Below are 25,864 nucleotides of genomic sequence, written 5' to 3'. Positions count from 1 at the left end.
TAATGCTTTTGCATGAAAATTCTTTTATAATTTACCCCCCTTGTGTCATTCCAAACCTTTATTACTTCCTTTCTTCGGAAAAAACACAAAAGGAGATATTATGCATGACACTATTGACCTAACAATTTGAAACCCCAATGACTTCCAATGTATGAACACCATTGAGACATTCTTAAAATATATGTTTTGTTTTCCACAGAAGAAAGAGTCATTATACAGGTTTCAAATGAGGGTGAATTTGTCCTACTTCATAGTAACTGCTACACATATTACAGATGCCACGTCTTGCATCATTTGAGTTAATGTTTCTCTTTTGATGTCCTTTGAGTGTGAATCCAGTAATTGATCATCAGACGGTTGTTGGAACAGACTAGACAGATAGAGCTGCCATACTGACGTGCCACTGATGCCTGTTATTTTTAGACCTACAGGAAGTGATGCATGCACACAACGCAGTAGTTCACAGCGCATTTTGTGAGCCTACGTTCCTTCTTACTGAACATTTCCAGTCTTTGCTGTAATTTATGCATTTTTATAAATACTTTTTTTAACTAATAGATGTCGCCGCTTGGTTCTGTTTTTAGACTGCATGCACATAATGGTTACTACACACACAGCATGACATGCAGAAGTGTTCTGAAGAAGTTCTCAGAAATGCTTTCTCAACCACTTGGTCACATGGTACATTCGCATGTAACACCCCTCCCCACATGCTGGCTGAGAGCCTAAATCACTTCTATTAAAAACAAAGCTTATTCTCTTTAAGTTAAACAGAATGTAGCCGTTCGGTATACACTTGAGGATTCATGGGACTCTCTGTATGGCTTCATTCAGTTCGGATTTAGCATGTGTTCTTTAGTTGTTTTTTGCATTTGTCCTGTACAAATGTGTGTGGGAGATAGAGAGAGAGAGATCACCTGGTCTGTGCATTTGACATTTGTACATAAATGCTTCTAGAAAGACATGTATTATGAAACAACAATAGTATGAATCAACCAAAACCAGCCACCTTGTAAAAAATATGTCCTGGTTGCCTGTAGTCAAATGTCAAAGAGCTTATGTACCTCATAAAGGTCTTTCAGTGTTCAAAAAACTTTGTCCTATCATCTTACGGTAGATGTGTTACATGATAACTGCGTGAAATGGTTGTTCCTTGGTAGAGAATCACAGACCATGCCTAGCGGCACTTTGCCTTTCGCTTCTATAGTATTTCCCTAATCTGCTGGTGTGACTTCTTAGGAACTACAGATGCTTTTGCCAAGCCACAGGTGTGATGCCACCGTTTCAGATATGAATAGTTGAGTTGATCTATTTGCAAACGACATTGTGTGTAACTATGACTCTTTATTTACCCCTGGCTCGCCTCTGTCCTGGTTGACGATGCTCTCTGTAGGTCATGACTCATTGGAGTATTTTTGAAAACTCCCGCATGTCTGTCTGCAGTCTGATTTCACGCCAAATTAACTCTCACTCACTCTTTTGCACTTTTTGATCGACTAGTGACTACATTTTTTTTTAAATGGTTGAGCTAGGTGAGCCGAGGTGAACTTTGTGTATCATACACATCTGCACTTCTGTATCTTGATTTTGTGTTTGTAGAACATTTACTAACACAGCGTTTCTTTTTATAACCTGAACTCTCATGTGCATTAGTGATGTATTTTGGGCATAAATTGGAAATCTTTGGAATTTCATATTAAAGGAACAGTTCAGCCCAAAATAAAAATTCTGTTGTCATTTACTCGCCCTCGAGCTGTTCCAAATCTGTATAAATGTTTTGGTTCTGATGAACATAAAGATGTTTGGACAAATTATTGCAATCAAACATTTCTTGGCCACCATTGACTTCCAATGGTGCTTTCCTGGTCCAATGTGCTTTCCTGTAGCTCAGTGGTAGGAGCATTGAGTTAACAACGCAAAGTTGTGGGTTCGATCCCAGGGGATTGCAAATTTCAATAAATGTATAGGATAATGCAATGTAAGTCGCTTTGGATAAAAGCGTCTGCCAAATGCTTAAATGTTAATGTAAATGCAATGGTAGTCAAAAATGCCCCAGAACTGTTCGCATTCCTGCATTCTTACAAAAGAAGATATTTTGGTTCAACAGAACAAAGAAATGTATAAAGAAACTTTTCCTACTATGGTAGTCAATGGTGGCCAAGAACTGTTTGGTTACAAGCATTCTTCCAAATATCTTTCTGTGTTCATCAGAACAAAGACATTTATACAGATTTGGAACAACTTGAGGGTGAGGAAATGAAGACAAAACGATCATGTTTAACCAAAGCCCTATGTCTGTTTGGTATTGTTTTGTAGATAACAGTGATCTTATTGCTTGTATGGTGGTGAGCAAAGACGGTGTTCAAGCTCAGCGCTTTCTGGCTGTGGACGTGTACCAGATGAGCCTTGTGGAACCAGACTCCAAGCGTCTGGGATGGGGGGTTGTCAAGTTTGCCGGCCTCCTGCAGGTCTGCTTCAACCCTTGGACCTAATTCTTGTGTGGACTGTTCCAACGTGACAGATCAGATAAATCCCATGCATATTTTCTCAGGACATGCAGGTTTCCGGCGTGGAAGATGACAGCAGGGCTTTGAACATCATCATTCACAAGCCCACGTCTAACCCTCACGCCAAGCCCGTCCCCATCCTGCAGGCTAACTTCATCTTCGCTGATCATATTCGCTGCATCATCGCCAAGCAGCGACTCGCCAAGGGCCGCATCCAGGCCAGGCGCATGAAAATGCAGCGGATAGCAGGTCGGTTCCTGGCACTTCGTCGGTTATACAAATCAGTTTGCAGCCAAAGTCATAAACGGTGTCTTTAAATAGCATCTCTTATCTTGTGTTTACAACAGCATCTCTTATCTTGTGTTTACAGAAGATATGTTTATTTTCTTTACTCTACATATATAAGTCAGAATAACTTGTTTAAAGTGATAGTTCACACATAAATGTGTTTGAGAAAATTCGCCTTTTGTTTTTATACTTTAACAGTTGGTTTCATTTTCATTGTTAATGTTTGCGTGTATGTGTTTAATATATACATACAATATTTCTATGATCAGTCTAGAAAAGATCATCTTTTCCAGTCTTTCTTATCTGTCTTAAATCATTTATCCTGCAGCTCTACTGGATCTCCCCGTTAAGCCTCCTAGTGAAGTGTTGGGCTTCAGCCAGCCATCGGTTGCATCATCACTGCTGCCTTTTCGTTTCTATGACCAGTCCAGACGAGGCCCAGCCTTTGCCTCTGTAGATAAAGTTCCAGGTAACTGTGTGAATGACTAAAGAGGAAATCACAAAAGATAAAGGGGCCAGCTGTGATCCACGCTTGCATATTACGGTTTATGGGTCAATGACATATAACGACCATGTGGTGCGACCAATAATATCAATAATTGTTCAAAATAAAATATCTCTTTTTTTTGTGGCTGAAATATGAATCTATGATACAGTATGCATAAGTGAATGGTATTTTTAAAACCTTTATATCAGTTGTATGTGATTTTCAGAATGTTCATTTAAAGGGATACTTCATTTACTCACCTTCCATTTGTTCCAAATCTGTATACATTTCTTCAGAATTTTCTTCATTTAAATTTTCTAAGAAAAACGTTCAAAGCTTCATAGGTTCCTGTTTCTATTACAGCATAAACTATATTTGGTAAATGTGAGTGCCAGAACACTCACCTCCTTAGCATTTTTTCTTTCTCTTTTTTGGGTTTTTTTCTTTACTCTTTCAAACCATTCGTTGAAGTACCACAATGATGAAAAAGCGGCTTGCTACTTCTCCTTTGCGATCTGCATAGACAATTGACGAATTTACTTGCAAATTGCACATCCTTATTTTGTTTTCCTTAGAATTTCTCTAGTACTTCTCAAAGTTGCAGTTCTTTTTAGTCTGTGCCAGGTTTTTAGGTAAGCTTCCTCCCAACCGACTCTGATCCTGTGCTTTCATAATATTGTTATCTTGTTTTCCATACTAGTGGGTAATATTCCAGTGCTTTTTTTGCGAATTTGAATCTGATCCCTGTCCCAGTGGTAAATATTCAAAACGTCTCTTAGGCACCTGTTGATGAAAAACGCCATTGTGTGGCGTTAAGGAAATCAAATTTGCAAACTTTTATCAACGTCAAATTTTGGCTGGAGTTCTAACTAATGACACCTGTTTAAAAGCTTGTCACTCTATATGTCCTGTAGATGTTGACATGGATACCAGCAAAATAAATGAAACCAGATTTCTCACTATATTCTAAATATTCTGACACTTAGAATTTTGTGACTTTAAGAAGTTAGTTGTCTTTACAGAGAAATGCATGACTCAGAATAGTCTTTCAGTCTCTTTTGATGACGTGCTGATATTTCAGGTAAAAATAATTGTGCTTCCAAGAACTCTTGACATTTTGTCAAGTGTTTCAAAGGGCTTAATATGTGTGAACTCGCATTTGTTTGCCATGGCTTGCTGTTTTTTGTAAAATATGAAATATTAATGGTCCAATAATCAGCTGGTTCATACGCATATGTATTTGATATAGCGACTCGCATGTGTCCTCTTACTGAATTTATTTTTTGTATTGAATAATGGCCATAAAAAGTAAACGGAAAATTGTTGCGTCTAGACAGCTTTTGTGTTTGCCACCTGTTGGAGTTCATTTGTTATTCATTTATGTTTCAAATTTCAATAAAAAGTGTCAGGTCAGTTAGTGATTTTGTCTGTGGCTAAGCAAAGTGTGTGCCTGTGTGTTCCAGGTTTCGCGGTTGCTCAAGTTGTCCAGCATAGTTCCACGTCAACCTCTTCTCCCTCACCACCTTCTACCGAAAACACTGGACCCTGCGACTCAACCGCAAGCAGCGGTGCATCCACACACACAGTCACACAGAGTCAAACAGGTAACAAACACACAACAAACCATTCGACGCCCACTTTACCTAACCTCCAAAACACTTCGTACACGTGTAGACTCGATCTGAGCATACATAAAACACACATATATTATTTAACTTAAAAGTTTGTTTTGTTCACTAAACAGATTAGTGTTCAATTATATCAATTATATGAGGTTCATAATTTAAAAGCCCTTATGCCAACACATTAGTTTGTTAGTTATACACAAATAATATCTTTGTATTTATGCGTTTATATATAAATGTTATTTTTGTACATGGTACACAAAATGGTCAAGTTCTCTAAAGCAGTGGTTCTTAAACTTTTTCGTTGAAACCCCCCCCATCTGTGTAGAGGGCATCGCTTTGCGGCCCCCACATAAAGATTTATAATCTTAAACTTGGAATTTTAATTATACCACTAACATATTCAGTTATACAAATGCTGTTATGTCAATTATTTTGGTTGGTGGTCTTGTTTTAGTCATGTTTGGTTGCATAAAATCTATCATTATTTTTAATATTTCATAAAATGCCACAAAGTCTGTGGCCCACATGGATCCATCTTAGGGCTTAGTTTGAGAACCACTGCCCTAAAGCACATACATCAATTATTAAAGTAATCCAAATGACTCAACCGGGTTACCTTATGTATTCTACTTGTGAAAGAAAAATAATAATATTTTGCGTATCTAAATTAAAAATGATGCTGTCATATGCATGTTTTGTCACTAATGATCGAAATCATTTTTGGCTGCAATTTTCCTTTAATGTTAATGTTCTGTCATAAAAACCCATGGTCAGTTTTCCTTTTGAGCCAAAGTTCTGACACTTTTTTTTTTTTAAACATCTGTTCCTCTTTGATTTAAGTTACTCAAGCTGCTTGTGTCAAATGTAAAATATAAGGGTCACATTGTCATTCCTGCCATTTAATTTAAATCAGTCATTATTTTGCCATTGCTACATTCACTTTATTGTGTTTATAGTGCTTAATACGTAAAGGAGGATTATGAACTGACACAGCATTATCAAAGCTACAGTACATGATTAAGACTTCTAACTCTCTGATATTCCTCTCAAGCTTAAAGCATCACAGCATATACAGTACATTTAAACACGGTTTCCAGCAAATCCTTTTTCCTTTTATAGAGACCGTTCATCGCAAAAATGAGAAACATAAGTCATTCCAAACCTTTATGACTTTTCTTCTGCTGAACATGAAAAAGAAGAACGAAGAATGTTGGTAGCCATACAACATTAACCCCCATTGACTTCTATTGTAAGGACACAAAACCAATGAAATACTTTTTAAGTACCTTGCATATCTTGTTATGTGTTCCACAGAAGAAAGAGTCATACACAGATTCTAAAAATGATGTAAAACATCTTAAAATAGAAGGGTCATTTACGACTACCAACTACGCATCTGAGAAAACCAGTGTGACTGCTGGGTAGCCATCTGATTGGATGAGAGTCTCCAGGGAGATGTGTTCATGTGTGAAAGGCTGTTATTAATCATTGTGTGGGGGAAAAGCATCTTTTAAGTACGGGTGGTCGGGTGTGGTTTTGGAAAAACCTAAAAGCTTGCAGTCTTCACACCACAAAAAAACAGGAACGTACCTGGTGGTTGGTTGACTTCTCTGAAGGTGGGAGTAATTCTTGTGGACTCTGTGAAGTCACCTACGGATTTCTGTCTGTGTGGCGGAGGCGTTTCACTGATACGGTCATGGGCTTTTTTGGTTTTTTAACTTGGTATCTTTTTACATTTTATTCTCTGAACCACTGTAATGGTCTGCTTTGAACTACACTATTACTGTATGTTTTGTTACCAACCCCTTTCACGTTTGTAGTCACATGAGCAGGAGAAGGTGTAGGTGTGAGGGGCTTGTCACAAACGCACGGTTTCAAATGGCAAGTGCAGCAGTGTGAGCTGACCACATTGAGTTTTGGTTAGTGCCTCGTGGTGTGCGTCGTCTTTGAAGAGGCGTTCTTAGAAACAACAGCCGCTGCAGATTGTGTTGTAAAGGGGTGAAATTGTGGCGAGACAGACATCCACGTCTCCCTCGAATTCTGTCTCTGTCTTAGCACGCTTAGTGCATGTAGTCGTACACATTTGCATAATTCTTAATACAGTGGTCTCCAACGTGGTGCCCGCGGGCATCTGGTAGCCCACATGAACGTTTTGAGGTGCCCGCCATGCACAGCATAATAAAAAGTGCATAAAAAAGTATTCGCAAGAAGATTTTGAACAAATATGAGATGTAATATTTGTTAAACTATGTGAATGGCACTCTAGTGAGACGGAAATTATCATTCAACGACTCTAATACGCTATTCTGTGAATGGTTATGGTGGTATAACTAAGGTGAAATTGACCGTTACAAAAAACTTTAAATGTTAAGTCTAACAAAAAATAATGAATCACATTGTGCATCACACAGTTTAAAGTTCGAAAGTATTTCTCATTATATTCAACGAGAGCTGTAGCCTTCTGGGTGATTTTATCTCTTCGGGTAGCCCTCGCTTACAAAAAGGTTGGAGACCCCTGCCTTATTATATGTACACTGCACTTTGTTAGGCAGAGATTATGGGTTTGATTCCCGGGAACACAAAAAAAATGATAAAATGTATACCCGACTGTATTGTAAGTTACTTTATATAGAACTGTTTGCCACATGCATACGATGTAATGTAAATGTTGTCAGACACAGCCAGAGAAAAAGTTTATTTCGTTTTTCTTTGGTAATCCACCACTTTGTGTCATTATATGGCGGTAAACGGTGTATTTTGCATGTTGAACTTGTTCATATTCATTTGTTATACAAATATACTTGGTGCTTTCGCATCTGTCTGTCTGGTGGTTTAACACTAACATCTGTAGGTTTTCCTCCAGATTAAACGCTGTGCTTGCCTATAGGAAGCGTGTCATTGTTCTCCCTTTAATCTGTCCCTCTCTTCTCTAGTCAGGGAAGGCCGGAGGTGCGGGTTTTCTCTGTCAGACGGTGACAGGCGAGGTGGAGAGTGGGTTTAGAGATCCACATACACGTAACAGGCATGTCCCTGTGATGCTGTTTGCTTAGACTGTAAAGAGTGGCTCCCCTAGTCTCCAGTGACCTGCATTTGTGCTAGTAAACCAAAACAATGACTAAGATAGCATTTGTGTGAGTATTGATAAGCTTGATATGGCATAACTGCTATAAAAAAGAATGACATATTGCATAAATATTGACTACATTCCGTGTGTCGTGTAAAGGTTTGGACGCAACAAAATTTGTTGTTATTGCTATCTTATGCAGTTTAAATGAATCAAATGAAATAGTTTCTCTCGGTTTGGACATTTAACTGTATTCAAATATAATATATAGGCAATAAAAATAGTCAGTGATGCTAAAATGAAACATTGAAACATATTTACTATAACTAATGTAGAGCAGATTGTACGGTTAGGGCTACTGTAGACACAACATGGTGAATTCCACGCAGGGGGACCCGCAGTGTATGTAGATAGAAATAGCTCATTATAAGGTGATAAAAACATAACGCTTCAATATATGTACAGTATATTATATTGCATTTTTGTCAATAGATCTTCCAAAAGAATTACACACAGCACGTTTAATACAATTGTTTATGATGCAGTAACTTATCAAATACAACCTTATTGTAAAGAATTACCAAAAGGTCTTTGAAACAAGTGTGTCCATGCTTTGAATTATTACTGTACTGTAAAAATAATAGAAAGCTCTTCTTTATATAATGTTTTTCAGCTTCACACCTTTTTATTTGTAACTTTTCCGTTTCATGGCAATGCCATTAAGGTTCCTCCTTTTACAATTATATTCGTGGCACAAAGCTTAACAAATCTCTGACTCACCATCTCACTCTTGGCACGTCTGCTGTTCATCCCACTCCTAAGCTTTACTTCATAAGCATTTCTATTGACTTTATGACATGAAGGCTTTGCTCACTTCACCTCTCCCAATTCATGTTGAAATGTTGGCAGATTTGACAAACTATATTAATAAATCACATCGAAAACACTTCACAGTGTTGACCTATACATTGCGTGAATGGAGGCAGTTTTCCCTTTGCTTGTTTTGCCTTTGTTCTTGAAGAATTGAAGAAACTGCACGTGTGTTTGCAATCATCTTCCCACGCAATCGTGTACTTGTGTGGCTCTCTGTGTTCTCTGACCTGCCCTGATTTTCTCGTTTCAGGGTTTGCCTTGGCACCAAGCCTCACCCCTACGCCACAGCCCACCATCTCTCTACTGTCCGACAATGATACTGAAACTCTGAGCATCGACTCCCTGACCCTACTTCCTCCCGCTGACCCACCCCGCCTACGCTCATTCAGCACCCAATCCTCTGTCCAGGACGAGCTACCTGCAGAAGGTGATGAGACGCCGACCCTCGAATGCATAGAAGACTACGGCGAACGATCAACGGACATGCAGGAGGACAAAATTTCAGTTATACCTGAGGAGGACGAGATATCTCCCGAGTCTGGACCATCGGAAATGAACTCACTTGAGGATTCAACGCAAGTCAGGGAATCTGTGGAGACTGACCCCACAGGTGACCTAGAGGACAACACAGATCTAGATGAGGAGACTGCGATAGACTGATGGATGGAGTTCATAACAGCACTCGAAAAAGAAGACCAGAAATTCTAAAACTCTGAGCCCAAAGTGTTTATCGAAGGTCATTCCATGCACTTTCAGTGATCTGCGTTCATCTTGCACAGTCACCGATTGTGTCCCAAACATGCACAGGCTAGTAAAGCTAGTTTATACATGCTTCTGGCATTAGCAATTCAGGCGCTCATTGTTTCAGCTGTGAGTAGACAGTCACTATATCAACACTGGTTGACTTAACACTGCGGTTTAAAATACCTTCCTTAACATCAAGACTTTGATGCATTTCAGCATACAACAGCGCTCTTACTACAATGATGTTATTGAGAGTTCATGGGAGTTGCTCAAAGCACAGCCGTGTGTGTGTGCGTGTGTGTGAATTGTTCTTTCTATGGTGCTAAGAGAGAACCAGCCGTGTGTTTGTCCGTGTGACTGTTTTCTGATTGATTGATTGTTTGTTTGTGTGTATGGTTTTATGATACTGCGCAGGCAAACAGGAAAGGTTGTCTTTATAGAAATATGTATAAAATATGAGTGGGTAAGCAGGGAATGCCCACTTGATTTTGCTAGTCTTAACACTGAGGAATGTACGAAGACCTGTGGGTCGGTTTAGCAGTGCTCTATTCTGAAGGCATATTTTAATTCCACTGAACATTTGTTTGCACTTCAGCAGTGGGGTTTTAACAGTTTTTGTTTTTTCTTTTAGAGATTGTAAAAAACTGATATGCGCTTAATCAGACTTGTCTTGTGTTGATTGGTCAGTTCATTTAAGATGATTTAAATTACCCCAAACCCTTTGACCGGTATGACGGTCATACATCATTACATCATTGTTTAAAAAAATACAGAGTTCTGTTATTGAGAGTTTCACTCACTGCCACCTTCACACATTTCTTTCATTCGGCCAAATGGTCATTTCTCAAACTGCTTTCTGTACTTTGAAAGAAACTCCAGTTTTATAAAATGAGGCCACATTTCCTTTTTATGTGGATTTGAATGTTAATACTGTAATAAACTTGATATTCCAGGAGTCTTCAAGATATTTTGCTGAACATGCATAATTGAAGCTGGCTGTAATGTTGTTGTGGTTTAATTTTATTTTGGTGTGCAATAACAGTCATATAAGATGAATATGAAGTCATTTATTTTACTTACAGATTCAAGTAGTTTGGCTGTTACCACTAATTGACTGAAATATCAAATACGATGGTAGCACATTGACCAGACACTTATTCTTTCCGTGAGGCACTGAAACAGACGGTGTGGTAGCTACACCCAGATTTAACCTTTATTGACAGAGTTTCAAAAATATTACAGTAAAGCAATACAGTTAATTTAGCTTATTTCAGTATTTTGAAGTTGTGTTTGTTGAAAAAGAAGGCATTGGGGCATAAAACAAGTCTTAGTTTATGTACATTGTAAAATGTTGTTTTTGGTTTAATATTATATTTTACCAACTGGAGTTATCAAGGTCATGCAATAAATTATTCTGATGTACACTGTGGTCTTTTTCATCTTTATCATAAATGCATAAAGCAAGTGTCGTAAAATATAATCTTTCATAAAATCTTCCCACACTTTATCTTTTATCGCAACATCATTAGGTTCACGTTTATAGCTTCGGAGCTCTTGGTGATGGAGGATAACAGATAATGCATTCCTCATTATTATTACTTGTATTTCTTTCTTTTTATTTCTATGTATTTATCACGAATCTGAAGAAGAAATGTTCTCAACTATAGGCTATAAACAGCGTATTCTATTAGTTCAACAAAAAAAAAAGAATATGTTGTCATTATTTCCTCAACGTCATGTTGATCCAACAACTTGACTTCATTTTACATTTCGAGGAAAAAAGATCTAATGGCTTGATAAATAATGACTTGATGTTCATTTTTGAGCTTTTTTACATGACAGAGACCAAAGGGGCAGAATTTTTCACAAAAGTACGTTTGAGGCTCTTGTTGCAGCACACTAATCTAGAGAAGAACGTAAATCGTCATGACATGAGATCATTTGAAACCCACCTGCTCACATACGGAAAAGTGGGCGAGGTGATTACTGAAAGGTGGTCTCCGTGTTCTGTGAGACACTTTTGTTTGTGAATCAGTGAATTGGAAGTCCTGCCCACATATTCTCAGCGGAGGCAATGGGGACCTTCTACCTTGATGTGGGATGGCAAGAGGTGTGTGTTGTCATAGTAACCATTTTGTGGGTAGCCCTATCTCTTACCTTCCTGGAATTTAGGCTTGTGGTTTGAAGCATTGTCCGTTTGCAAAAACCGCTGCCAGGGGTCTTCAGCATCATAACCATAAATAGATTAAAAGGTAACAGTTTTGATATTGTGTCAGTAGTTTCCAGGGTGACGTTTATGAACAGTGCTTGATGCAATGCATATAAATAGCCATGTGACGCAGTCTGAATCCATTATTAAATGTTTTTCATCGGTTTCACGATCCTCTTTCGCTATACATCTATATATTTTTTATCAAAAAAGTTCAAAGGGCCATTGTTATGAGCAGAGTACCCACACAGGCTTGTGTGTATGTGTCTGCGTTCTAGAAGCGAGCGTTGCGGTTCCTAAAGGAAATGCACATATCAGGAACTTTGTGTGTTTGTGTTAACTGAGGTCAGATGCAGTGGAGATTATGGGCTTTTCAAGGAAATACAACTGTCCCTTTTCCTGGAAGTGACTGTGCGATTTAACGTGTGTCGTACGAGGAAAGGTAGACTTATAAACACTCACCACTACATGTCGATCAGGCCACCTCAGCAGCCGAAGCAGCTACCGCGATTAATCCACGTTAATGGTAATTTCCTCGATTGTGTTTAATTCACCCGTATAATAAACATTTAAAAGTCACATTCAGCGGTTATTTCTGTATTATGAGGTTTTAAGTGGTACACTAAGTCCCTCGATAAACATTACGTTCCCTAGTAAGATAACTTGATTTCGTTAGAATAATAAAGAGTTTCCTCATAAAGATAAGCTACTCTTACACCAGCAATGGTTCTCATCTGATAGAAGTCAATGATTAATTTATAACTGTGAAGATACAACACTTCCTGTAGTTATTTTCAATATTGTTATAGTGCTGCATTTAACATGACAAAATGAGTTACGTTATCTCAGGATGACAAGTCATTTGTCTGAGTACATATCACTTCCTTCTTGCATAGAATTCCAAGCAGCGCTCGAGTTTACGTGAACACCTGGATATTCTTTTGTTCTTAGTCATTTTTCTGCGTAAGTTTGACAGAGGTGTTGAGGCATTTATTGATACCGTATCTTTTGAGATCACAGGCTCCGCCCCACCACACTCCGTCAATCATCACAACCCACTTCATTTCTTGTAAATGTCTGAACCATAAGCAGTTTACGGTCACCACAGCTCCACCCCCAACCACGCTACTACCAAGATTAATCACACTAGTCTATTACAGAACGTCTGGACAAAAGTTCCAATAAATCCCGCCCGGTTTTTGTAATCCAAGTGTTATCTAGTAAAACGTAGCCTTATTGTCACATTTTGACAAAGGGTTGGTTTAGTAGGAGGGTATTTTTCCAAGATATGACTGATCTTTGTTAAATTAAGGGTGAGTTTCACGATGTATCTGGGAAATGTTTGTCATGCCAGTCTCACCAAGATTTCTCCCTTATGTGATGTAATTCTAACAAGGGCAATTTACAGTTACTGAGAACAATAACATTTTGTTGTCTATTGTTTCCCGCAGTTGACTGAAATAGACGTTTAAAAGACGTTTTGGTTTTGTTTTATGTTCATTCAAACTTCGTGTTTGTTGTTCGTGTAAAAACCAAATAAAAAAGTGAGATTTGTTTTAGGTGGTTCAATAATATATTTATTATTTTTATAAAAATGTTGTAATATTTCTCTCTGCATAGCAGAAACGTATTGCCAGGAAAACAATTTTCCCGTATAGTGTAAACATTCACCGACAATGTAAACTTTGTTGAAGCAGTGTTCGTTCCAAAATGTGCTACAAAATGATGCCTGCTTCCTAAAACAGAGCAGTACCATGAGGAGTCCATCCAATATTACAAGAACGTTCGAGCAGCGCTTTAATGCGATGAGTCTAGTCTTCATAGCGGATAAGGGAAGGCATGGAGGAAGTCTTTGAGGATCGGAATCACAGGGATGCGGTCGATGTCTTTTCCAACACATGTTTCTATAATCCGTTTGCGACAGAGCTGCTGGAGAGACTGCACTGGTTCTTTCCTGTAAGGCCTGATCAGAGCCTTCCTTGGAGATTTGACGTAATATTCCAGCAGTTTGAAAAGAGAGTCAAAACATTCCTTACTTCCGGTCAAACTGAATTTGGAATTCTTGAAGTTAATCCGAGTGCTTACAGGACCGTTTGCCGCTTTGTAACTGAGCGTGTAGAAGAAATGAACCTGGCTACTGTCCCGCATGAGAAAAGTTCCAACTGGCTCTTTCTTCAGCTTATCATGTGCCACCTCCACAGTCATGGGACCCCAGTAGAAGCCACTCTCCTCCAGCATGGAAGTGGTGCTGGAGATGGTCTTGAAGTCTCTCTCTGTGTTGAACGGTCTGAAATGTGTCTCGAATATGGGCCAGGAGTCTGCCAGCTGCCTGGATCTAGAGGTCCGGGATTGGGAGACCTCTGGGGAAGCGTCTATACTCGACCTGGGTTCTTCTGTGCCTTGATTCCCTTCCACTGAACTGTGCGCCACCATCCTACAGGAAAGACCAACCAGTGTGGTCTTCCATTCCGTGCCACATGAAGGTCATCTAGATGAGACTCATTTGTCTGATGGGGAGAAAGTGACAAACACTTTTAATACTTTTGCCAAGTTTCATTTTTCTTTTTCATGGACAGACAGGCATTTAGAACATTACGAATAAACATCACACATTTTAATGGTAAACTATTATATTTGATTATTACGATGTCCTAGTTGAACAGGATTGTCTATGAATCATGATTAACTCATAATCTGATTCATAAACAGCTTTATAGCCCACGCAACGCATTTTCTAGATCATTCAAAACGCACACATATAAATACACACTCGAGATACATAATAATCAAATTAAAAGCGAAATATAAAAACTATAAAGAGACTGCTTGTTTAAACGCCTGACAATTCCCCGGTAACATTAAACAGTTCGCTTTAAAATCACGTCATCATTCGATACATTTGTAGGTAACGTTAACAGCTGTACATTACAACCTACGAGAAACAAACAATATTAAAAAAGTACAGTTCCGATCTTACCGTTTTAGCGAATCTGAACTCCTAGAGCAGTCCATACAACTTTGACAAACTCTTGTCGTCGTTTGCAAAATCAATTTATTTTGAACTCCCATTGATTTATTCCGCTGTTGGGTCTTGGTAGAGATTTCTACAGCGCGCTCAAACTTTCTGCGCGCTCTCGTGAGTCTGATCTAATGTCTCAAAGAATCGACTCACGCTTTTAATCCACTAGTCGGAACGGCTCCGCCCATTTCCCGGAATCAGTTCACTTTAGCTCTTCTCTGAAATCAATCAGGGATTAGCGCGTCTTGTACCTGAAGCGTTACACCTCGTACTCTACTTTAAACGTTAAGCATTTCCAAAATAGACATTTAAAATTACATTTATATCAAAAAGTATGTCGCTTTGGGTGTCTGCCAAATCTATAAATGTAAATATAAACCAGAAGAGAATGAGAAGATTGTTTATGTATATTAAGTGTTTTAGCCTGTCCACGGGTCTTGCAATAGACCTTTACTTCTTAACTATTGTGAGGTATACACTTTTAAGGGGACAGATCTAAACACTACAACTTCATTTGACCCTTATTCATATATAGGTATGACTGACTATGTCATGTGCCTTGTTTTGAATACATTCTCAATGGCAGATGAAAACTTCTGGTACTGTTTCCTATGCAGTGATTATATCATGCATCAAAGCATGCATCGTAGTACAAATAATTAGATTTTCGAGAATTATGCAAATTATAGTATGTAAAGCATTAGCTGTAAATGAAACTTAGTCTTGGTCTAGTGTCGTTCTACTACAAATCCACAAGGACCAAACAAACATTTGACCGTGAGTTTCATTTCTTGTGAATAGTGATGGACGCTGCATGCACCAGAGACACTCGCACCTGGACGAAATCTACTATCAGCTATAAAAGCAATCTGTGCACCTGGATATTTGAACAATTGTTTGCATTTTGTATTAGTTTCGGTTAAACCAAAAATCCAGTGTCTGTGTGTACTTTCAGTCTTTATGGTCCAGTGATATGAATCAACTACATCCTCACTCATAAGGCGTCACTTGCCCCTTTAACACGAAGAATGACATCAGCTTCCACCAAAACACGATTATAAGATTCTGAGTAAAGATGGACTCTCCTGGCAGTGTGATTCGTTTAAATGATCTCATTGTGAAACTGAAATACACGATATGCAAATTTGAGGGTGTATTCTTCTCTTTAAAATGAACTGTTTGCCTTGGAGTAGAATTACTGGTTATACTTTCGTTTCACACGCATTTCTCAGAAACACTGTATTTACATGATGACCACTAGTGGAGTGTATGGTTCCTACACTTCCACGCCGGGAAGAGGAATCTAAACAAAGACACACACACACACCCATTTCAATAATCTGAGCATTTTTCGGAAACAAGCCCGTTTATCAGATTAGGGAACTGGTGGATTGGGATAATCTTTTTCATTTAAATATCTTGCTATCATTTAATTTTGTATCCATATGAGTGTATCTTTAGATTTTTTAACAGGGCTGCCCACATATCTGCCCGAAGACAGCATTTGTTGAGGACAGGTGCATTGCATTCATGCATTATACAAAGTGCATTCGAAGTGTATTTGAAGTGTGTATTTTCTGGAAGTTGCTTGCATTGTTGACACAATATCTGTATATTTTACAACTGGGATGCGCAAAATCAATTTATACCTGTATGAATACTAATGCTCTCGCCTGATAACCCTACAGGTGAAACGCATTGTTTGGTACCTTTACCTAAACATTCCCGTCCTGCTTTAGAATTCCACAGTTTACGGGAAAATGAAAGTGAAAGCACTAGGTGGTGCTGTTTCTCCTTAAAACAATTCTGTGCGCCGTGCGTATGGAATGAATGAATTTCAGTGTAATCTAAATTCACGTGTAATCTATTAAAATGTGTGATAAAAGGAGGGGAAATAAATACAGAGGCCTTATATGCATTTCAATCTGCTTCTTCAGAATACTATCTGTTAAGCAATATCTTTGCTGTTACAGATTCATACCCAAAATACTTCCATCAGCTGTAACCAAAACATTCCCTTTAAAATAATGGACAAAGAGAAAACATTTCACGGCATTTTCAACTTTACTTAAATCACGTGCATTGCGGTTATAGCCACTGCACCCAGAGCTCCAGTGCGCTTGTTTCTTTGAAGAACTTGTTCTTCCCTCGCGGTATGTCTTTATTTCTGCATTAACAATGTTTAATATTATGACATTTATACAGTTTATTTTCTGCAGACGCTTGCAGAACATGCGGTATTTGTACGGAATTAGGCACTTTACCCAAAACCCCGTCTGTGGACCACTATAATCGAAGGATCTTCACTTATACTTACTAAGCTTTAGTGCAGCTGTTTATAAAGTTTGTCATAATTTAAATTATTATAATTAAACAGGCCTTAATTAAAACTTGTTCATTGAGCGATTAAAAAAGGCGTGAAGATTCATAGCATGGCTAGAAATCACGTGACTTGGATTGTCATGCAGCTCTTTACCTGAAACGGCACGTTTTCTATAAGTGTTTACTTACACGAAAGAATGCAAATAGGTTACCTGCGGTTACAGCATTACAGATGGATCAAAGGTCCTAAAAGTATGCACAACTCTATTAAAGCATAGTCTATTAAACAAAATTATTTATTAGCATAATACAATTATTAACAAAATTATCAACTTTCAGTTGAGTATTTAAAAGTTTTTATATTTTCGAGAGATTTTAACGCAACTCTGGCGCCATCCCCTGGACGTCATGAGCTAGTCTATAATGCTGCATGACAAACATGTCACTTTATACATAGAAAAGTGAGTCATTAAAATGTCTTTAGTCGTGAATGTGTATTGTGTTTAAACAGCACCAGTAATATTGTGTTTTAATGGAGCCTGTTTCTGTCTTGCAACATGACCTACTGATCCAGAACAACAAATTATTTGTTTTGGAAAGCAATTTAGCTAAATACACAAATAAACAAATAAACACATATATTACAACTACAAATTAGTCTTACTATGGTTCATTTAAACTGAGGCTTTATTCATAAGAAAAGGCAAATAAAACAGTACAGAACCGCACAACTAACTGCCATTTTCTATGTTAAGACTTGCAAAAAACTTGACATGTCCATTACTAAAGTAAAGTTTTTTGATAAGCTATGTCTGACAAAATATAGTTTTCTTTAAAAAACACAAATCTCATATGCCATGTATGCTTAATAAATACAATCCACAAAACCCGTTTTCACACAAAGCTGTTTTTTTATTTTTATTTTATTTTTATTATTGCTTAAAATAATATACAGATAATAACAGGCAACATAACTAAAACAGATGAAAATAAACAAAAAAAACACAAAGGGGAATCATGAAACTGAAACATATTGATAAATTATGAGAATTAAATGACACTGAAAAAAGGAAAAGAATGACAAACAGATAATGTTTTTGAGGCCTTTTTGTTGTCAGACAACTTAATTGAAAGGAGGTATTTTTCAAGTTCTTTCAAAAATGTGAGAAAAAGGGGTTTCACGTTTAAATATTTAGATTGATGAATATGAAACTTTGCTAGTAACAAGATCAGATGAATTACATAAAACTTCCTTTTTTAGATTGATTATAATCTACAAAGCCTAGGACCACATTCTTCCAATACAACACACATTCATTATAGATTTCAGACCTAATAAAACGTAAAACATCTTGCCAAAACATTTTGGTAAATGGACAATACCAAAAAAGATGAACTACAGAAAGAACAACTGGAGGAAATATCCTTTCTTAATTTATTGAGGTGGTGACTTGCAGGGTAGAATTTATGAATTATTTAAAAAGAAATCTCTTTTACTTTATTGGTTAAAAAAGATGTGAGCTGTTTAAATACTCATTACATTCACACTTTACAGGGTTTTTCTTTTGTGTTTTAGTTCCCTCCTTAAACTGACGCCTTATCATTTTTTGTGTTGCTGTTATCAGGAGAGAAAGGCTGTTTCTTTAGTCGGCCCTTTTGTCTTAGAATATTAAGATAAGTCAACGCTAAAGTTTCATTCAGGGACATTCATCCATTGACACTTCCTGTAAGTAGACTCTGGGCTTAAAAATATATAAATCTGGATTTTTTGTCGCTGGTTAAATATTAGGAAAATTAACCAAGATTTTACTCTCATAAAGTGTACTAACCGTGTCTTTTGATAGATTGATTACCATTTGTACCTATAAGTATAGTTTTACTTCAAATATCGCGGTTTTAAACCTTTGCTACAGGGAGACACGTGTGAATATGTGGTAACTGTGGTTTTGGGACGATTTTGTACTTTCTAGCAATTTAACTTAAATTTAAAAGGTTTTATTCAAAACACCCATCTCTCTTGCGCACAAAAAACGAAGGTATGTTTGAGCCTCTGAGGTCGGAACTAAAATTTGTCTACACCCGGCGGACATTAAAAGACGGACTATCAACAAAATGAGCGTCAAATCGATGGTCGATAAAAACGCATTTCCCTGGAAGGTTGTACTGAGAATTTGAACTGATGAGTAACATTATTCATTCACGATTTTTGCACATATCCTTCAACTGGGAGCATGCCAGCGTTGGCTAATTCGCAAAGTAAAGTTAGCTTGCTCGTTGGCGGTCATCAGATAACAGTAACTTTTAATACCTCGCCCTTCACAATCTATAAGGTATTTTTGTATTGGTTGACTACACACTTTACTAAACGGTGTTGCATATAGTGGCCTGTCTTTGATTCTGAATTTGATCGTGCCTAGTTCGCGAATCGATATACATTTTGCCCGGAGCGTTTGGTTTCCATAGAAACGACCCGAGTGTTCATTGGATTTTGAAGGGCAAGAACTACATCCGTGGATGCCGCTATAAAAAACGGATCTGTATTTCGGATCTGACACTTCGGAGTTGTGCGTTGAAACTTATTCTGGTCTACATATTATGAGCTGCTTAATGCTATTTGTGTTTTAATTTTACATTTTGAATCCATACAGGAGTGTATATTTCACCATTGCTGGACTTCATAACACACCATCATGGTGCTGAAGATTTTCTTCCCGCAATGCTGCAATACTGCTGAAAGTGGCCTCCTGGTTGGACGCTGGATCCCAGGTCACAATTCAGCCGTCGTACTGGCTGTCATCCACTACCCCTTTATACCGAATCAGGTGAAGAAATACTTAAACGAGTTACAGAGCCAGACGCAAGTTGAACTAATTGTCCTGGGATCCTGGAGTATGCCCAAAGAAGGTCAAGAAGGAATGGACAGCTTTCTAAAGGACCTGAGTACAATCTTTCCCCAGAAGTGCTGGCTGCAGTTGAGTCGTGAGATTGGCAAAAGAGGCTTTACTTGTCATGTGGTCCAAAACAATGGAAAACTTTTACAGGACCCGGAGACAGAGATTAAAGATGGTAGCAGTGAGAAAGATAAGATCACCCTCATTCATTATGATCAGAGAAAGGTTATGTTGTCCCAGATTCACCCCGTAAAGGAGGTTAAGTCTGATTCTGAACCGTCAGAGCTGCGTCTGGTCTTTCAGACGGTAGCACAGAGTCAGCTTCTGTTTTCACAAGATAAATATGACGATGGGCCGCTCAAGCTCACCCACTGGCAGTCTGAAGGCCGGGAGGCTAGTATTATTGCAGAACTTCTGAAACAAGCATCGGTACCAGTTTGTGTCTTTCTTACCTGGCTACTTTCACTGTGGCACTACTTCTGTAGCTTTAGGTAAGTTAATCTATATGATGAAATTATATTGTACCAATATATAGCTAAATAAGATTCAAACCTTTTGGTCTTTTGCAGGATTTTTAATGTACGCCCAGTGCTGTTCATCTCAAGCAAGCTGTCAACGTGTGTTCAGTCAGGACACAGGGCACTTAATTTTGAGACCGCTTTCTCTAGGAAAAGAGCTGCAACACACACAGATTTCATGAGGTATAGTACTCTTGTGGTCTGAATATCTACAATGATTTCTATTGTGCAAAGCGATGTAAAACAATGTGCAATAAAATTTTATGACTTTGTAAGTGATATTCAGCAAAACAAACTTCCGCTTTCTCACTGCAGAAAAGCAAACATTTTTGTGTCATTTCTCGTGGACATAGCCCTTGGTTTGCTGCTTATCTCGTGGCTTTACAGGGAGAATCGGATCAGCAAACTAGCCAATACTCTAGTACCTATGGCTGATGTAAGTGAATACACTCTTACTTCTTCTACTAGTTTTTTTTATTCCTTTTGCAGATCTTAAACATATAACTATGACATCAAGTTTCCAGATGTAGTTACTGTGCACTTAATTATCTATAGAAGGAGTTACACATGCGGTCAAAACCCTTTTACTTTGAACCCATAAATACTTTAATTATGAAAAAACAGTCATATTATTAGCCAATACTTTCCAGAAGCTAACCCCCGTTTTATTACGTTTTTTTATCTCTCCTTAGCTTAAACCTAGCCCTACTTGTAAATATGCCTCTATGACTGTCTAAAAACGACTGCACTTATTGTTAGATGCATCGAACCATATGACACCTTGTCAATAAGCTATTAGACACGTAAAATTGCAAAAATCTACGTCAGTTCGTGGTAGGATTTGACGAAGACCTCCAAAATGTAAACGCAAGTAAGGTGGGCATGCCTGTCAGTACAATTGCTTTGGAACCTGATGTTCCAAAAATGGTCAGAGGCGTCACATTTCCGTCACATGCTTGCAGTATTCGACCAATCACTACTCACTGGTTAACTGGCCAAGTCATAGCATTAAATAAAAGAGTTTTGAAGGGACAGTTCACCCAAATTAATTTACTCACCCTCGAGTTGTTCCAAATCTGTAAAAAGTTATTTGTTCTGTTGAACACAAAAGAAGATATTTTGAAGAATGCTTGTAGCCAAACAGTACTTGGTTATCATTGACTACCATTGTAGGAAAATTCAAAAGTGCCCCAGAACTGTTTGCTTTCCTACGTTCTTCAAAATATCTCTTGTGTTCAACATAACAATTTATAAAGCAATTTCACCTACTATGCTAATCAATGGCGGCCAAGAATTGTTTGGTTACAAGCATTCTTCCAAATATATTTCTCTGTTTTCATCAGAACAAAGTAATTTATACAGATTTGGAACAACTTGAGGGTGAGTAAACGATGACAGAATTTTCACTTTTGTGTGACTTGTTCCCGAATATCTTGCTGAATATCTTTCATTATCTGGCAGCATGTTGCTAAGGAACTGCAGGAGCTGTTAGAATGGCTGATGGGAGCTCCAGCTGGACTGAAGATGAACAGAGCTCTTGACCAGGTCTTGGGGAGGTTCTTTCTCTACCACATACATCTGTGGATAAGTGAGTAACATTCCCATGATGATTTGGTCGTATGAAAGTGTGACTAGAAATAGACTAAACAGGTTATGCACCCATCTGGCATGTACATTCTTACTTTTCTGAACAATGGTTGGAACTTATAAAAGTGAGAAGTACAATGAAGCCATTTATAAGTCACGTTGAATTAAGGGCTCTGTTAAATAATGCAAATTTGTGTTGTGTGATTGTGTCCTTAGATTATATCCACCTGATGTCTCCTTTTATTGAGAGGATATTGTGGTATGTTGGCCTCTCAGCCTGCTTGGGATTGACCTTTGCCCTATCCATACTGTCCGACATTGTGGCCCTTCTGACTTTCCATATCTACTGTTTTTATGTGTATGGGGCCAGGTGAGACTCAGTTTGTTTACTAGTTTCCCATTCACACACTTTCAATGTTTTACCACAAGAGGGCAATGTTCATATTTGGAACTTTAAACTGAAATTCTGTCATCATTTATTCACCCTCATGTCATTTAAAACCTATATGACACTTTATTCTGTAAAACACAAAAAAGATATTTATTTTTTTGGGTCTCTTTAACATCATATGTGGCTGGGCAGTTAGTGGTTTTGAATATTTTCGTGCATGGAAATGGTTGTACAGAGTGGAAAACATTATTTTTCATATCTCTCCTCTCAGACTTTACTGCCTAAAGATCTATGCCCTCTCCTCCCTGTGGCGACTCTTCAGGGGGAAAAAGTGGAATGTGCTCAGGCAGCGTGTTGACTCATGCTCATACGACCTGGACCAGGTTGTATTCTCATAATTCATACCCCTCATTTTTCTAATCCTCATTCAGCAACTGTCTTATTGATGCTGCTTTGTGGCATTTTCAGTTGCTCATTGGCACTTTGCTCTTTACGATTCTGCTGTTCCTGCTTCCCACCACTGCGCTGTATTACCTTGTCTTTACACTGGTGAGTCACTCATTGGGCTGCGTGACCCGGTTCCTGAATATATTACAGTTTAAATGTTTTAAAATGCTTTTCTTTTTTGTGTTTTTTTTTTATATTTTCCAACTATAAATTTGAAACTGACAAATAATGCCTGTACTATATGGCCCTATGCAATGTAGGCTGTGTAAAATGTGTGTGAAACTCTTTGGAACAAATGAAAATGTATATATTAAATGTTAAGTCATTCATCTCTGGCAATAAAGGTAATGTCTAATGTTATAATGTGTTTCAGCTGCGGCTAGTGGTTGTGCTTTTTCAGGGTGTGATTCATTTAAGTGTTGACTTCATCAACTCCTTCCCCTTGTTTGCCATCGGCCTACGTATCTGTAGACCGTACAGATTGGCAGGTGAGCTATGTGACATTGATGAAATTAGGAAAAAATATTTTTGGTCAATTGGTAAACATAAAAAATCATTATATTTATTATTAAAGATATTTAAATTGATTTTGTTTATATTTTATAACATCTCTAGAAATGTTTGTGTATTCCAGAGGGGGTTAAATTCAGCGTGCTTTGTGAGGACCCTGGAACTCCTCTTCACTTGATGATGGAGGTAGGTTAAGTTTGGTAAAACATCTTGGCCTGGTGATTTTGTTTGGTGGGTCAGGCCTCTGTGTGCTGTGTATTGTATAACATTTATGATCAGGAGAGTTACTGTGAAAAGCGCTACTGAACTTTGATAGTGAATCGTGTGCTCAATAAGCAAACATAAAATGAAAAATGTCTGTATTTTCAGATCAACCCCATAAAGTTTAGCTCTGTGCTGCAGCTGTACAGGGCACCTACGTACAGCTGTTACCCTAAAGATTCCTGGGCACTTCTGTGCAAGAAACTTTTTGTTGGAGAACTCGTTTACCCCTGGAAACAGAAAAAGAATGTCAAGACGGACTAACCAGACATATGCTTGATCAAAGAGGGTGCTGTGTGAAAAAGTTCATGTCATGCAGTTTCATGTTCCAGAACTTAATTTTAAAGAAGACTGCACTCACTTTAGAAGATAGTCTACAACATAGTGTTTAATAATAAGGAAGCTTACATTAATTATATAAATTACTTCTTGTTTCTAAACATTAATCAGAATATTTGACTCTGATTTACCTCTGATTTTTGTTTGTAATTTTTAATAATATTCTACTATGTAAAGATGTGGCATTTTTTAAATAATCGTATTAATGGACCAATCACTGTAACAAAATTATTGATAGTCTTTGATATGAATGTCTCACTTCAGCTCACTGCCTAAGCCAGTGCAAAGAGAATAGCTGGTATAGGTTTGACAGGTCTTTGTCAAATGGGGTCATAAATTTAACTGTGAAACTGGTACTTGCTGTGAAATTAATTGTTATATTAATGTCGCCAAATTATTGTTTTGTAGTTCGGATGATTAGTGAAATGTAATTTAGATGCAAGATTTATATAATTCCAAATGATCATAATAATTTGTAAATGTCTGCTGTTAATTTAAAAGTATATGATTTTACCACAATAAAATGACATTAAATGAAATCCCTTTGTGTCCAATGTGCAATTTAGATATTTCTTATGTTTGTACTATAAATTAATGTGTAAATCTCAAGTTTATAAATAAAAAAGTGCAAGTAGAACAGATCTCGATTGTTTGTTTGGCAGTGTACTGCCTGCAAACAATGTGCTGAATGTATCTGTGATGTGGCACCCGATTATGAATGACACATGTAAATATATATGATCAGGGATTCACCTTCACGTTGGTTGAAAGGTCAGAATACAAACATGAGTAGTTAAAACTCAAAATGTTTACACTGTATTGATTTCAGCTTCAGGTCAACATCTATTTATTTATAATATTACATACATAAAACCACAACCTGCCAATGTTAGTTTACTTTGTCATTTAGTCATATCTATTTGAAAACCTACAGACTTGCTCAAATTTGTTGGTACCCTTACAGCTCATTGAAATGATGCTTCATTCCTCCTGAAGAGTGATGAAATTAAATGCTATTGTATCATGTATACATTAATACCTTTGGTATGTCATAGAATAAAGCAAAGAGATAAATTATTTCTTATTCTAGAAAGATATTCTAAAATGGCCTGGACACATTTGTTTATACCCCTTAGACAGGATAATACATCATTGGATTGTGGTGATATTTTAAACTAACTAGTATCACACATGTATCCAATCTTGTTATCAGTCATTCAGTCTGTTTAAACTGAGAAAAGTTGTCACCGTCTTGATTGGTCTCATTGTGTGCTCCACACTGAACATGGGAGGAGTCTGAGGAGCTCAGATTGGAAAATAAAAGACAACCATGGTAAAGGTAAAGGCTAAAAGACCAGCTCCAAGCTGCTTGATGTTCCCGTGACAACCGTTGCAAATATTATTAAGTGTAAGGTCCATGGAATTATAGCCAACCTCCCTGGGCGTGGCCGCAAGAGGAAAATCGACCCCAGATTAAACCGAAGGATAGTGCGAATGCTAGAAAAAGAACCAAGGTAACTGCCAAACAGATACAAGCTGAACTCCAAGGTGAAGGTACGTCCGTTTCTGATCGCACCATACGGTGCTTTTTGAGCCACTTTTGAAAGAAAAACATAAAAAAGCCAGACTAGTTTACCACAATCGACAAGCCACAATCCTTCTGGTTTAACGTCCTACGGACAGATGAGTCAAAACTGGAGCTTTTTGGCAAGTCACATCAGCTCTATGTTCACAGATGGAAAAAAATCGGGCTTTCAAAGAAGTGAACACGATACCTAC

At 37.7% G+C, this 25,864-nt stretch overlaps 3 protein-coding genes across 6 annotated transcripts in view; 2 read left to right on the top strand and 1 right to left on the bottom strand.

Annotated features, from left to right (window-relative positions):
- Nucleotides 1-11,014, top strand: part of clec16a (C-type lectin domain containing 16A) — a 35,069-nt gene extending 24,055 nt beyond the window's left edge. For 2 of the 3 annotated variants that reach the window (XM_079456078.1, XM_079456079.1), the window contains 5 exons: nt 2,317-2,468; nt 2,552-2,756; nt 3,124-3,264; nt 4,746-4,886; nt 9,098-11,013. In XM_079456078.1, coding sequence (XP_079312204.1) covers nt 2,317-2,468; nt 2,552-2,756; nt 3,124-3,264; nt 4,746-4,886; nt 9,098-9,507 — 1,049 coding nt within the window. In that variant the 3' untranslated portion in view covers nt 9,508-11,013. Of the gene's footprint in view, nt 1-2,316; nt 2,469-2,551; nt 2,757-3,123; nt 3,265-4,745; nt 4,887-9,097 lie in introns of all 3 variants that reach the window. The other variant, XM_079456080.1, reaches the window with a different exon arrangement.
- Nucleotides 11,015-13,357: 2,343 nt separating this feature from the next.
- Nucleotides 13,358-14,949, bottom strand: socs1a (suppressor of cytokine signaling 1a). Its single transcript, XM_079457224.1, has 2 exons — nt 14,778-14,949; nt 13,358-14,307 (listed from the first exon to the last, which is right to left on the bottom strand). The coding sequence occupies exon 2, from the start codon at nt 14,231-14,233 to the stop codon at nt 13,619-13,621; it is 615 nt and encodes a 204-aa protein (XP_079313350.1). The 5' UTR covers nt 14,234-14,307; nt 14,778-14,949; the 3' UTR covers nt 13,358-13,618.
- Nucleotides 14,950-19,193: 4,244 nt separating this feature from the next.
- pigq (phosphatidylinositol glycan anchor biosynthesis, class Q) lies at nt 19,194-24,622 on the top strand. 2 transcript variants are annotated; one of them, XM_079457411.1, is made up of 12 exons: nt 19,194-19,471; nt 19,559-19,705; nt 19,790-20,523; nt 20,602-20,733; nt 20,866-20,986; nt 22,012-22,138; nt 22,354-22,507; nt 22,800-22,911; nt 22,997-23,077; nt 23,349-23,463; nt 23,610-23,671; nt 23,855-24,622. In XM_079457411.1, the coding sequence occupies exons 3-12, from the start codon at nt 19,832-19,834 to the stop codon at nt 24,008-24,010; spliced, it is 1,752 nt and encodes a 583-aa protein (XP_079313537.1). In that variant the 5' UTR covers nt 19,194-19,471; nt 19,559-19,705; nt 19,790-19,831; the 3' UTR covers nt 24,011-24,622. The 2 variants fall into 2 exon arrangements, with proteins under 2 accessions (XP_079313537.1, XP_079313538.1); XM_079457412.1 differs by lacking the exon at nt 19,559-19,705 and having other exon boundaries at nt 19,194-19,298.
- Nucleotides 24,623-25,864: the final 1,242 nt, after the last annotated feature.

This window comes from Barbatula barbatula (genome assembly GCF_947034865.1).
Source record: "Barbatula barbatula genome assembly, chromosome: 5".
Lineage (NCBI taxonomy): Eukaryota > Metazoa > Chordata > Actinopteri > Cypriniformes > Nemacheilidae > Barbatula > Barbatula barbatula.
The sequence above is the reverse complement of the archived record's forward strand: the minus strand, read 5'-3'. Positions and strand labels throughout refer to the sequence as shown.

Coding starts and splice junctions, on each gene's coding strand:
- socs1a (XM_079457224.1), bottom strand. CDS start 14,233: ATGGTGGCGCACAGTTCAGTGGAAGGGAATCAAGGCACAGAAGAACCC.
- pigq (XM_079457412.1), top strand. CDS start 19,832: ATGGTGCTGAAGATTTTCTTCCCGCAATGCTGCAATACTGCTGAAAGT. Junction 20,734..20,865: donor ACACACACAGATTTCATGAG/GTATAGTACTCT, acceptor TTCTCACTGCAG/AAAAGCAAACATTTTTGTGT. Junction 23,672..23,854: donor CTCTTCACTTGATGATGGAG/GTAGGTTAAGTT, acceptor CTGTATTTTCAG/ATCAACCCCATAAAGTTTAG.